This window comes from Lemur catta, chromosome 15 (assembly GCF_020740605.2).
Source record: "Lemur catta isolate mLemCat1 chromosome 15, mLemCat1.pri, whole genome shotgun sequence".
In the NCBI taxonomy this organism is placed as follows: Eukaryota; Metazoa; Chordata; class Mammalia; order Primates; family Lemuridae; genus Lemur; species Lemur catta.
In genome coordinates, this window is record NC_059142.1 from 56,893,345 (window position 1) to 56,907,401 (window position 14,057).

Below are 14,057 nucleotides of genomic sequence, written 5' to 3' on the forward strand. Positions count from 1 at the left end.
GTAAGAGCAAAGGTAACTCCATGACAGGCTAGGCTTCCTGGAATAGGGGGCCCTCCCCTTCCCCGAAATGACGCTGATGACCACCGGAGGATCCCGAGACTTGGAGCCGACCAATCAGGAGTTAACGCGACCATGGAACTGACCAATCAGGAGCCGACACGGTCAGCCAGTCTTGAAGGAACAAATGAACTGAGGGAGGGAGGGGGGATGGTGTGCCCAGCGTATGTAACCTACTGAAAAGTATAAAAGCTTAATTTTTACCCCAGGGCGGGGCCACTGCATTGGTGCTCTGGGACTTGGACCCTAGCTCGAGCTAGCCAGTAAACTCCTTTGCCTTTTGCAGCCTCGGTGACTCTGCCTCTCTGTTCCTGGGGCCCAGGGAAACCGGTTCTAACAATATCATGTCAAATCAAAGTGACCAGAATATTTCTTTGCAAGGTAAAACTAAGTGTATATATAAGTGGCAAAAACGCCAAGCATTTTGAAAAAAGTTATCTTTATTCAAAACACTTCTTCAAAAGGAAATTTCAGATGAACATTTTCCCCGGTTAGCAAAGTTCATTGATGAGCAGGATGATGTATGCGAATCATTTGAAGAATACGCAGCTGTTAATACCTATTAACTGGAGAGTACAACGAAAGGTTCGCTGACTTTGAGCATCATGACATCACACTCACATTAGCATTTCAGCCTCACCTAGTTGATATCACCAAGGAACCTAAAGAACTTCAGATGGAATTGATTGAGCTCTCAGTAGATGACATTTTAGAGTCATTGTTTGATGCTAAGATCCAATTGAAATGTGGGAAAATACAGTAGAACACCCACGCGCCTTTGGCAACAGGCCCGAAAAATGCTTTCTTGCTTTTCAACCGCTTGTTGCTGCGAATCTACATTCTCCTACCTCACCCAAATCAAGATGCCCTTAAGGTCACAGATGACTGATGCCCATCGAGGATCAACTGAAACTGCCGACCTCCAGGCTGCAACCAAACATTCAAATGCTTTCCAACAAAAAGCAGACACAACAAAGTCATTAGAAGTTTAGTTAACTTTAAAATTAACAAGTGGTTTTCATTTTTTGAAATTATTAAGTATATAGTAGTTAGATTTTTACAAAATAATGTACATTTTTAAGTCTATATAAATAAAGTTTCTTGAATGTGGCCTTATTTGATTGCAGCTAAATTAATGAGGCCGACAACATGAAAAGGTTTCCCACCTATGGTTTGTAATCTTGTAATTAAACCCAGTTAAATTACCATTCCCACCAGAAGGCAAAATAAAGACGTTTTAGGAAACGCAAGGCTCCAAGTTCACTGCTATCGATCTCTCCTGAAAAGGAATGGCACGAGGGTGCCCTGGAGCAGGGCTTCTCCACTGTGGGGAAGGGCCAGTTACTCATTGTTTAAACTTCCACCCGACTGAGGGCTGACACGAGTAAAGTGCTGCTGCAACAGAGGGAAGGGCCTGGAAAAAATGGCAAAAGTACTTTGTCTCTAAAGCGGCATCCTGGCCTCAGGCAGGTGGCTGGGAGGGGCTGGGGGGGGGAGTCTTTTATTTGTGCAACTGGAGATGGCCCAGCCCGACCTGGTACAGGGAGACCCTGGGCAGAGGAGGTCACGAGATTGTCTTCAGCAGAGATGGGGTGATCAGAACTATCAACTGTAATTGCCTGAAGCTGAGGACCCATCCTTTTAAAAGCTCTGTATTTCTGTGAATGTTCGGGAAATTTGGGTTTTTTTTAAGATGAAAAGGTCTGCCATTTTCCCTCCTTTGCTGGCAAAGTAAACTCTCCTTCCTCCTCAAACTGCTTGTCCTCATTATTCAGCCTTGTGGACAAGTGCCAAGTTTTTGGAAACACTACCAAATGTCACCGCACTACTCAATCCTACCATGGTAGTAAGTAGTGACAGAAGTAGATCTGATACCATCACACACACAGGTTTTAATCCCCGTAACTACAAAATATAAATAAATCTTTAAAACATTACTTGGTGGCTTTGACACCAGGCTTGTCTTCCCGTTTTAAACAACCAGGACAAACATGAAGCAGCTTTCACTTCCTAGACAACAGGCGGGCAGCACCGCGGTCCCTCAGAGAAGGGACCTCGCAGGATGAGCCTGACTGCCGCCCGGCCTTCCCTCTGCAGCAACACCTAGATCCTGCGGGGCGGATGGAGGGCGAGAGCCCAAGCCCGGCGCAGCGGTCTTGTGAGCTGAGGAAGAAGACGTGGGTCAGCGTTGGGGAAGCTGAGGTGGCTGAAGGGGACTTCACAAGGCAGAGCACCGGCGCGGAGGCAGCTCCTGAAAGCTGTAGGGGCTCCCCGGGGACCGCGGCTGACAAGTGCGCTGCGGACGCACTGGGGACCGGCAGAGGCTGAGCAAAGAGCAGTGCTGGGCAGAGCCGCCGGCAGGAGCTACGGGCTCACCAGGGCGGCCAGGCTGGAGCGTGCTCAGGGGACACCTGTAACAGGGCTGGTTTCTCTAGACGCGCCCTGCAGAGATTTAAAACCAGTCCTAGAAGGATCAAGCTGCTGGGCAGGTGCTTAACTGCAGCCAAACAAAGGCAGCACTTGTTAAAGGAAGACAAGAGAACCAGACACTCACCAGCGTAATATTTATTCACAACGTCTGACAACCGATAAAAACGTTCTAGGTGTGCAAGGAAGCAGGAACAAGGTGGCCTCTATCCAGCAGAAAATGAGAATACAGACAGACCCAGACATGGAGACACACTGGAATTAGGAAATTAGTAGAAAAGTACTTTACAACAGTTATCACAAATATGTTCAGAGATTTAAACGCAACCATGAAAATAATGACAGAAATAAATGATATAAAAAAAGACTAAAAAAAGACTGTTAAGAGCTGAACGTGTGAAGTGAAAAATCCACCAGACTTAACAGCAGACGAGACACTGTAGAGAAAAAGGTCAGTGAGTGGGAAAATACTGAAAGAGAAATGATTTGGACGGAAGCACAAAGAGGAAAAATACCGAACGTGATGGGCAGAGCTGGTGGGACCCACACACGCACCGGCCGGCACTCGCGCACCTGGAGTCCCAGGAGGAGGACGCGCTAGGGCTCACTCAGGACCTCACCCCGGTGTGTAGCCGTCGGATCTCTCAGACCAGTGACAAAAGAGGAAAACATAAAACCAGAGGGAAAAGGCTTATTATGTACAGAGGAACAAAGAATAGCCAAAGCTCCCTCATAGAAAGGCAACAAAATACCTTTACCATGCAGAAAGAAAGAACTCTCCACCTAGAATTTTTCATCTAGTGAAAATGCTCCTTAGAAAGATTACGGTGAGAAAGTCTCAAACAGAAGCTGAGATAACTTAAGAGCTGCAGACCTGCACCACAAGAAACCCGGAAGGAGGTGTGAGGGCTGAAGAAAAATGATTCATGCAGAAACTTCAAATTTGATTTTTTAAAAGTGAAGAAAATCAGAAATAAATATTGGAAAAACTATAAACTTTTTTTCCCATTTTTAAGTTTTTATAAATGATAGTCATCTGATCAAAGCAAAAATAACTCTCCATATACACGTAAAATATAAGAAAATGGTAAAAAAGAAGAAAAAGCAGAAATAGAAGGATCCTACCTTGTATAGGATCATAAATTGAGGGTTGAATCGAAGGGTTTTACACTCCACATGAAGTGGTAAACGTCATCTACAGATAGAGACTGTGGGTCTAGGCCGGGTGCGGTGGCTCATGCCTGTGATCCAGCACTTTGGGGAGGCAGAGGCGGGAAGATTACTTGAGCTCAGGAGTTCAAGGTTACAGTGAGCTGTGATTCTGCCACTGTACTCTAGCTTGGGTGGCAGAGTGAGACTTTGTCTCGAAGAGAGGGGAGGGGAGGGGAGGGGGAGGAAGACTGTGCATCTTATAAATCTCAGAACAACCATTAAATAAATAAAGCAGAGAGGTTTATATAATGACACAACTAGAAATAAAATGGAATACTAAAAAACATTCAACTGACTTTTTATTTCTTATATTTATTATTTATTTATTTTTGGAAGACAGAGTCTTGTCTTGTTGCCCAGGCTAGAGTGCAGTGGCATCATTGTAGCTCACTGCAGCCTCCAACTCCTGGGCTGAAGTGTCCTCCCGCCTCAGCCTTTAGAGTAGCTAGGACTACAAGTGCGATGCCACACCTGGCTAATTTTTTCTGTTTTTTTGATAGAGAGGGGGTCTCACTCTTGCTCAGGCTGGTCTTGAACTCCTGGCCTCAAGCCATCCTCCTGCCTCGGCCTCCCAGAGTGCTGGGATTAAAGCATAAGCCACCACAACCAGCCCCAACTGACTTTTTAAAAGGCAGTAAAAAAAGAAACAAAGAGCAGATGAGGAAAAGAGAAGACAAAGAGCAAGCTGGATATTTATACCCAAACTTACATCAATAATAGCATTAAATTATCTAAATCCTCTGAAGAACAGGCAGAAATTGTTACACTAAATATAAGAAGACTCAACCACATGCCACCTGCAAGAAATGCACCCTAGTGACAAAGCACGAGTTACAGCAGAGCCGGGGAAGACCAGCTGTGCAAACTCAGCCTGAAACAGCTCGAGCAGCACTGTTCCTTTCAGACAAAGGAGACTTCGGGACAAAGAATATCACCAGGAAGAAAGGGGGCTATTTCTTACTAATAAAAGGGTCAATTCATCAAGAAGCCATAACAATCTCAAATGTATATGCACTTAATAAAAGAACTTCACAAGCCAGGTGTGGTGGCTCACGCCTGTAGTCCCAGTACTTTGGGAGGCTGAGGTGGGAGGATCACTCGAGCCCAGGAGTTGGAGGCTGCGGTGAGCTATGATGACAACACGGCTCTCCAGCCTGGGCCACAGAGCAAGACTCTGTCTCAAAAAAGAAATAAACAAAAAACCCTTCATGGCATATTTAGTATATAGTTAAAATTATTAGAAATGAAAGATAGACAACTACAGTTAAAGTTGGAGATTTCCACATTTTTCTCTCAATAATTCGTAGAACAAGTAGACAGAAAGTGAAGACACAGAAGGCAAGAACACTACCACCAGCCACTTGGCCTGACTGACACTCATGGGGCCCTGGACCCAACAGCAGCAGAATATATTAATACGTTGCTTTCAAGTCCATATCAGATAGTCATTGAGATAAACATATTCTAAAACCACAAAACAAGTACAGAGGAATTAAAATTATACAGAGTATGTTCTCTGTTCACAACAGAATGAAATAGAAATCAGTAACAAACTGGTATCTGGAAATCTCAAAATAATGGGAAATTAAGCAATACATTTCTAGATAACCCACGGACCAAAGGAGAAATCGCAAGGGAAATTAGAAAATAGTTTAACTAAATAATATAAGAATTTGTGGGATGCAGCTTAGCTGTGCTTCAAAGGAAATTTATAGCACTAATTGAGTACAGCAGAAAAGAGAAATCGTCCAAAATTAATTATCTGAGCTTCCACCATTACAAGCCTTCAAAAGAAAAACAGATCAAAGCCAAAGTAAACAGAAGAAAATAATAAAGAATAGATATCAACGAAATTGGAAAAAGAAAAACAATTGAGAAAAATCAACAAAACCAAAAGCTGGTTCTTTGAAATGATCAATCAGATAAACCTCTAGCTAGGCTGAACAACGAAAAAAGACAGAAAATACCAATTACCAATATCAAGAATGAAAGAGACATCACTACAGCCTTACACACATGATAGGACAATATAGAAATACTCTTAACAATTGTATGACAATAAAGTCAGCAATTAGATGACAGGCTGGACACGGTGGCTCACACCTGTCATCCCAGCACTCTGGGAGGCTGAGGCAGGAGGATCGTCTGAGCTCAGGAGTTTGAGACCAGCTTGAGCAACAGCGAGACACCATCTCTACTAAAAATAGAAAAATTAGCCAGGTGTGGTGGTGCCTGTGATCCCAGCTACTTGGGAGGCTGAAGCAGGAGGATCGCTTGAGCCCAGGAGTTGGAGGTTGCTGTGAGCTACAATGACGCCACTGCACTCTACCCAGGGCGACAGAATGAGACTCTGTCTCAAAAAAAACCAATAAACCAAAAAAACCCAAAAAAGCCCAAGCAATCAGATGAAATGGAGAAACTCAATGAAAGACACAAATTACCAAAACTGACACAGAAAAAACAGAAAAACAGAAAATCTGAAGTAAACTGTTGTCTCTTCAAAAGATAGAATACTACTGAACAATAACAAGGAACAACTTATTCATACCTGTAACGTGCATTAATCCTGAAATTACCATGTTAAGCCAAAGAAGCCAGACACACATGAAAACGCCGTATGATTCCACTCAGATGAAATTCAGGAAAAGACAAGCTCACCTGAGTGCCAGGAGTGGGCAGTGGGGGCTGGGACGGGCCTGACTGCAGGGCGTCAGGAGAGGGTGGGGTGACGGAAAGGCTCAAAGTCTCGCCCAGAGCGGTGGTTACACAGGTGTACAGTCTGTACCTTACTTTAAATATTTAAATTATTCTCCTATAAAGTTGATTTTAATATACATGGGAAATAGAATATTACCTTCACTCAACTAAATGTGCATCCAACTGGTAAGAAAAAACACCAAGACATTAACAATCAGACAAAAGACAGAGGCAGCTCTTCACACAGGATCAAAAGCTCGGACACTGTCATGGCTCCCAGCACAGACTGGAGGACGCCGTCCCCCTGAAAGGCCCCAACCCCGCACCTGTGCCCAGCTCCGCTTACCTCCACACACGCCCTTTGCACAGCCACATGTCCAACCCTTCTCCCCCAAAAGGACGTGAGGTCAGGGACTCGATTTGTTCAGTTTCGAATCCTTAGCACCGACGGCAGCACCTGCCCAGAGACACCTACCTGTCGATGTCCTGCTGACATGCGGCCAGCTGTGCCTTGAGCCTGGACTCTGCCTGCTGCAGCGTCTGAACCTGAAGCTCTTTGGAGACCATCTCCTCGGACACCTGAGCGATCTGGGCATCCCAGGCAGATTTTAGGGCTGACGCATCTTCACGAAGTCTAAACAGAAAGGGAACTGTGAACAGGGACGCGGTTCTCACTCACTCAGGTTCTGTCTCACACAGGCCCCCCCCCAGGACACACACACACACACACACACACACACACACACACGCCCTGCCCTCCCAGGAAATGCCACGTCAGCGCTGAAACTCCCTTGCTAGATTAAGGAGACGGTGCTGCCCAAGAAGAAACAGCCACTCCCCCCATCCATCCATGACCATCCCAGTCATGCACCCTACCAAGCCAGACATCGACAAACACCTACAGCATGCCAGGTGACGTGCCAGGTACGCAGGGTGGAAAGGTGAGCCACGGTGCGCCTGCCACGCCTCATAGGGCCCCCAGTCTGGAGGCAGCGCCACCTCTGACCAACCCACCTTCATGCCTTTGCCATGCTCAGCATGGCACCTCAGACGTGGAGACGTTCAACACATATTTGTCAAACTGAATAGTAAAATAAGGTTCTAGAGAAACCGTTAAATAACCTTAAGAGTAAAATGCCACTGGTAGAATTTCCCAAAATGGGATAAATTTCCCAAGAAAAACATTTAGAGAAGACACCTGGACACACTGCCCAGGGCAGCCGTGGCACTGACCCCAGCCAGATGCTACCTGCCCACGTGCTGGGTGGCGGCCCTGTTTCGAGGTGACAGCCTGAACGGCTCCAACGAGCTTGCACGGTGGTGAAGACACTGCCGCGTTGGACAGGCCTTTCCCGTGCCCCTGCGCTGACGGACGCTCCCAGCAGACGGTGAGCCTGCTGCCCCACAGGGCCACCTCGCCACGAGGGTCAGTTCAGTCTGGCACGGGTGTAGTTTAAGCCTGGTCTCTTACAGGATGGGAAGAAAGCCACCGTGCCCACCTCTTCAGACACGTTTTTTCAGAGGGCGAAACAGAGGCACCATCCAAGGCTTCAACATTTCTAGTCGTCCCTGGAGATCTGGCCTGACACAGACACGTGCATGTCGTATGGGCTCCTTCCACGCTACCAACCGTGTTCGCTGTCGAAGGAACACACTTATCAAGTGTGGCAGCAGCGTGACCTCTAGACCAACAGCCACCCAGGAACGCGGCTGGCTCCCTCCCAGCCCAGGCCCAGAGGTCGTCCTGAGGCTGCCGAGCTCTCGCCGTGGACACAGAAGGGTGTTAGCAGCCCAAGTGGGAACACACTGGTCACCACAAAAACCATACGCTTTTACCTTCACACATCCTACCGGTGTTCTCTGTAGTTTCAAACTCCCAACCAGCATAAAACTGCTAAAACACTAGAAGCTACTAGGAACTGCAAGGTCATCCTTTAATGTGAACTCACACTCAGGACAGTGGAGTCCGAATGACACCTGAAATCCCCAGACATAAAGGAGGGAAGAAGTAAGCTTCTGAGTCTCTAAATCTATTTTCTATTACCAAAATCATACCCTGTATGTTTAACAATCCTCAATGAGCAGGAAATACTAATATCTATAGACAGAAAACTAAAGGACACTGAAGAACGACATTTAGTCTAAGACTCCAGGGGAGACTGAGACCTGGCAGGCAGGACCAGCGGGTCACCGTCACTTCAGCTGCAGTAACGGCGGAGCTGGGACACGCAAGGGTCTCTTGGGCCTCCTAGGACGTCGCCAGCAAGGCTGCCGGGCGCTCACGCACGCGCTGGGCTCAGCTGCCTTCGCTTCCCAGCCACTGGTGCTCAATGTAATTGGTCAAACCACAAAACAACAAGCTAACTCTAAGGACACCATCCTGAACAAGCCTTTCATCTCCTGGTATCTCACCGTTCTAAGAGTCATTTCCTCCCAAATAGAAATATGATTTAGCAGGGAATTCTCTAAAAAACAGGGACAGATATTTCTGAAAGGGACACAGCCGGTTGCTAAGCATGGAAGACACTAGCCAATGACTTATGTCTTCAGTAAACGCACCTTCCCCAGATCCCCACCGTGCGGCAGTTTAACGCTGACCATCCCACTGCCGTCACGACGGCCAGACTTGTGAGCGTCTCTCACCAGACGCCGGGCACAGGTGGAACAGAGCTGCTTGTGTGGCCTGGCCTGCCTTAGACACCAGAAAGGAAACTGGGTTTAAAAAGAAGCGAGTTGATGGAGTAACTGGACACTCCCGTGCACGGTGGTGGGAGCGTGACGCGGGGCAGCTGCTGGAAGGCAGAAGGGCAGCTCCTCAGACAGCTGAGCGCAGGACTCTGTGACCCGGCAACCCCCCTCTGGGGACACACACAAGCCGAAAGCAGGACCTCAAAGAGACATGTGTACGGCGATGTTCACAGCAGTGTTACCTGTGAGATCTAAAGGGCGGGAACAGCCTACACGTCAATGAATGCACGGACAGATAAACAAATGCTGTCCGTCCGGACAAGGGGATATTATTGAGCCTTAAAAAGGAAAGAAATTCTGACTTAAAACCACTGAACTGTATACTTAAAACTGGTTAACATAGTAAATTTTATATTATATGTATTTTATCACAATAAAAAAATTAAAAAAAAAAAGGAATGAAATTCTGTCCTATGTTATAATGTGGCTGAACCCTGCAGGCATGGTGCTGGGCGAAATAACACAGCCACCCAAGGACAAACCCTGTGTGAGCCCAACTCACAGGAGGGCCCCAGAGGAGTCAGATTCATGGAGACAGGAAGTAGAACGTAGGATGCTGGGGAAGGGGATGGGGCTGTTGGTTCACGGGGACAGAGCTTCAGTTTGGGAAGATGGAAAGTTCTGGAGATGCATGTGGTGACGGCTGCACAACCACGTGGATGTGCTTAATGCCACTGACCTGTGCACTAAAAAATGGTTAAAATGGTACGTTTTATGTTATGTGTATTTTACCACAAATAAATAAATGCAGGCCTACACACAAACTACACAATTTCAAAAAAAGAAAAGAAAGAAAAGAATCGTTAAGAAAATGACCAGAAACCTAAGAAGACCCCCTGCTCGCCAGACACTCATTCCCTTGCCGGCTCCCCGGGTGGAGCCGGTGCCCGCTCACCTGTCAATGACGGCGTCCTTCTCCTGGCCGGCGTCCGCCTGCCTCCATTCGGCCCTGCGGAGCTGCACCTCCATGCTCTCGCGGTGGGCCTGCAGCTCCCGAACCTTGGCCTCCAGCGCCCGCAGCTGCTCCGCGTGGGCTCCCTTCACTGCCGCCAGCACCATGTCCTTCTCCCTGGCCAGTCGGTCGAGCTCCTCATGCCTGAAACACAGAGAGGGGTCCCCTAGCAGGTCACCCGGCCCCAGACTTCCAGACCCCCAGAACCTCTTTCAAGGCACCTACCTCCCTTTCTTGTGCTACAGTGGTTCCTGTGCATGTGTCCTCAGCTGGGCCACCCAACTCTGCAGGGCAGGCTCATCCCTCCTCACAGGCAAACACACACTGAGCCATTCTCAGACGCAGGCCTGGCCTGCCCTCCAGAACTCACAAGCCCCCACAAGAAAGACGGGAAAAGCAGGTGCATTAGTAGAATTTGAACAGCACCACTCGGACTCCTATTCAACCCCTGAAAGCAAGAACAGGCAGATGCTCCCTGCCTTGATCTTGGTGCCAGTCAGGTCTGCCGGTGCTGGGATTCTGTACAAAGTGTGTACTAAGCACGTTAGCTCTGAATTGCCTCAACCTGGGCTGCTTTTGTAAATCACTTGGCAAAGTGTGTTCCACAACTCTCTGTGTCTTCATGATATTCGTCCAGACACACACAAGTACGCTTATCTGGAGCGAGACCCTAGCAGAGCAAGCCTGACTGGGCTACTGGCTTCACAGTGCGGACAGGCCCTGCCACCGAGGGGAGCTGGGGACACCGTCCCTGTGCTGGAACTCAACCTGCAGGGAAAACCGCAAAGCTCTCAACCAGGTAAAAGCACTGTATTTTATTTCTTATTTTGTGTAGAGATGGGGTCTCGCCACACTGCCCAGGCCGGCCTAGAGCCCCTGGCCTCAAGCGCCTGCCCCTGCTTTCCCCGAGGTGCAGGACCTCACGACAGCATCCGCCGACAGAGACTGGAGACATCCTTGAGGGGGGCACCAGGTGGTCTCTGGCACGTCAGTCGCAAGGAGAGCAGCGCACGTGAGGTGCTGCCTGGGACGTCACTCGCTCCTGTCTGGCCACGCGTGTGAGAGGCAGACTCCGTGAACGGACGTGAGGGAAGCCCTGCCTGGGTCAGCGGGAGGGCTGTTCCCAAGGATCTTTTACATCTTACTTAATAATTACTGAACTTTCCAGCATATGATGCTATTTCATAAAGCATATACTAGTAATCATAGTTATCTTTAGTTAGAAAAGTTTCTGAATGTTTACAGTCTTGTGACCCTAGCAAACTTATTATTTTTAGATTATATAAATATATTGTTATAGGTGATTGATTTCAAATTTTTTCAAGCATAAAAAATACATTAATTTAAACTTCTATGGGGCTGTGGACTGGAAATACAGTGTTCAGGAGGCAAAGGAACAGTGCAAACTTCTGACTGCTAGGGAAAGCCCGTTCAGGGAGGTTTTGTGGCAGAGCTGGGGGCCGCTATGTCACCCAGGCTGGTCCCAAACCCCACCATGCCCGGCCAGGTACTGTTTGGAATCAGTGACAGTGGGTATTAAATTGCTATGGTATTTAGGTCACATCTGAGATGTTTTAAAGAGTCATTGAACAGTGTTATTTGTTAATGCTAGAAATTACGCTCACTTTCAACTATAGCTGACCCTTGAACAACACAGGTTTGAACTGTGAGGGTACATATATATGTGAGTTTTGTTAATAAATACAATGGAAAATTTTTTGGAGATTTGTGACAATTTGAAAAAATTCACAAACTGCATAGCCTAAAAACATCAAAAAAATTAAGAAAAAGGTGCGATGAATACATAAAATCTACGCAGATACTCCTAGTCTATATTATCATTTACTAGTATAAAATACACACAATTATTAAAAGTTAAAATCTATCAAAACATACGCACACAAACACAGACCACACATGGTACCATCCACAGTCAAGAGACATGTAAACAAAGCAAAGATGCCGCAATACACCGTAACTGCACAGAATTAACTGTGGCACATGCAGCACCACTGCAGTCACTTCCCAGCCCCTCCCGCTGCTGTTGCGGTGAGCTCCCGTGTTGCAACACGCTTACAACACGTCGTGGTGTGACACTCGTCACCTCCGAGGGACCAGTTCATCTTTCCAGCAAAGCGCGCATCACAGTAAACACTGATCTCCTGCCAGGCACAGTGGCTCACGCCCGTAATCCCAGCACCTTGGGGGAGGCCAAGAAGGGAGGATCATTTGAGCCCAGAAGTTCAAGAGCAGCCCGGCCAACATAGTGAAACCTCATCTCTACAAAAAGAAAAAAAAAAATTAGCCAGGCTGGGCATAGTGGCTCATGCCTGTAATCCTAGCACTTGGGAGGCTGAGGCGGGAGGATCGTTTGAGCTCAGGAGTTTGAGACCAGCCTGAGCAAGAGCGAGACCCCATGTCTACTAAAAAAAATAGAAAGAAATTAGCTGGACAACTAAAAATATATAGAAAAAATTAGCCGGGCATGGTGGCGCATGCCTGCAGTCCCAGCTACTCAGGAGGCTGAGGCAGCAGGATTGCTTGCGCCCAGGGGTTTGAGGTTGCTGTGAGCTAGGCTGATGCCACGGCACTCAGAGCAGGACTCTGCCTCAAAAAAAAAAAAAAAAAAAAAATTAGCCAGGCACAGTGGTGGCACCCATAGTCCTAGCTACTGGGGAGGCTGAGACAGGAGGATCACTTGAGCCCAGGAGCTTGATGTTACAGTGCGCTGTGACTGTGCCACTGCACTCCAGCCTGGCAACAGAGTGAGACCCTGTCTCTAAAAAAAATGAAAGATAAAAATGATTTTTAAAAAAGTGATGTCTCACAGTTCTCCTGTATTTTTCACCGTGTTTAGTGCAGTCCTGCAAACCCTGAATAACACCACGGGGCCCTAAGCAGTGCCACCAGTGACACGGGAGGTGCTCCCAAGAAGCAGTGAAAAGACATGACGCCACAGGACAAGCTGAACTGCTTGGTATGTGCCACGGATTGAGGTTACAGCTGTGGTTTCCCACCATTTCACAATATGTGAATCCAGCGTAAGGATCATGGTGAAAAAAGAAGAGAAAATTCATGAAGCTGTCGCTGCAGCTACACCAGCAGGCATGAAAAGTTTACACTTTTTTCAAAATACCTTTTTATCTTGCATTGAAAATGCAGCTTTTATGTGGGTGCAAGATTGCTGTAAGAAAGGCATACCTACAGACTCTAATATGACTCAAGAAAAAGTGAAGTCACTAAACGACAACTTAAAGCAAAAGGAAGGTGAAAGACCTAAAGCTGGAGGATTTGATGCCAGCAAAGCATTGTTTGATGATTTTAGAAAGAGATTTGGCTTAAAAATGTCAAGATAACAGGAGAAGCAGCTCTGACAACCAAGAGGTAACAGACAAGTTCCCAGATGTCATTACAAAAATCATTAAGGATAGTCAGGTGAGGCGGCTCACACCTGTAATCCCTGCACTTTGGGAGGCCAAGGTGGGAGGATCGCTTGATGTCAGGAGTTCAAGACCAGCCAGGCCAACACAGTGAGACCCCATCTCTACAAAAATTAAAAAAAGAAAAGAAAATCATTAAGGAGGAAAGATACCTGCCTGAATAGGCTTTTAATGCAGACTGGAGTGCCCTATTCTAGAAAAAGAAAGCCGCACGGGACATTGACTAGTGAGGAAGTAAGCACCAGGGTTGGAGGCAGGAAGGGACAGGCTCACACCATGGTTTTGTGCCGGTGTGGCCAGGGGGATGACCAGGACTGCCTCACCTACAACGCGGCCAACCCCGAGCCCTGAAGGGAAAGATGAACACCAGCCGCCAGTCTGTGGCTGTGCACAGCAGCCGGGGTAACGGGAACCCTCTTTCTGGGTGGTTCCATCGACGCTTTGTCTGAGTGAGGAAACAGCCTGCCAGTAGGGGACTGACTTCTGCAGTTCTTTTGACACTGGATGATGCCCAGCCACCCAGA

General features: G+C 47.4%; 1 protein-coding gene across 5 annotated transcripts in view; it reads right to left on the minus strand.

Annotated features, from left to right (window-relative positions):
- Nucleotides 1–14,057, minus strand: part of CCDC57 (coiled-coil domain containing 57) — an 86,323-nt gene that overhangs the window by 52,015 nt on the left and 20,251 nt on the right. For all 5 annotated transcript variants that reach the window (XM_045569780.1, XM_045569778.1, XM_045569776.1 and 2 more), the window contains 2 exons: nucleotides 10,037–10,237; nucleotides 6,869–7,027 (listed from right to left, as the gene is read on the minus strand). In XM_045569780.1, the coding sequence (XP_045425736.1) occupies nucleotides 6,869–7,027; nucleotides 10,037–10,237 (360 nt within the window). The remainder of the gene's footprint in view (nucleotides 1–6,868; nucleotides 7,028–10,036; nucleotides 10,238–14,057) is intronic.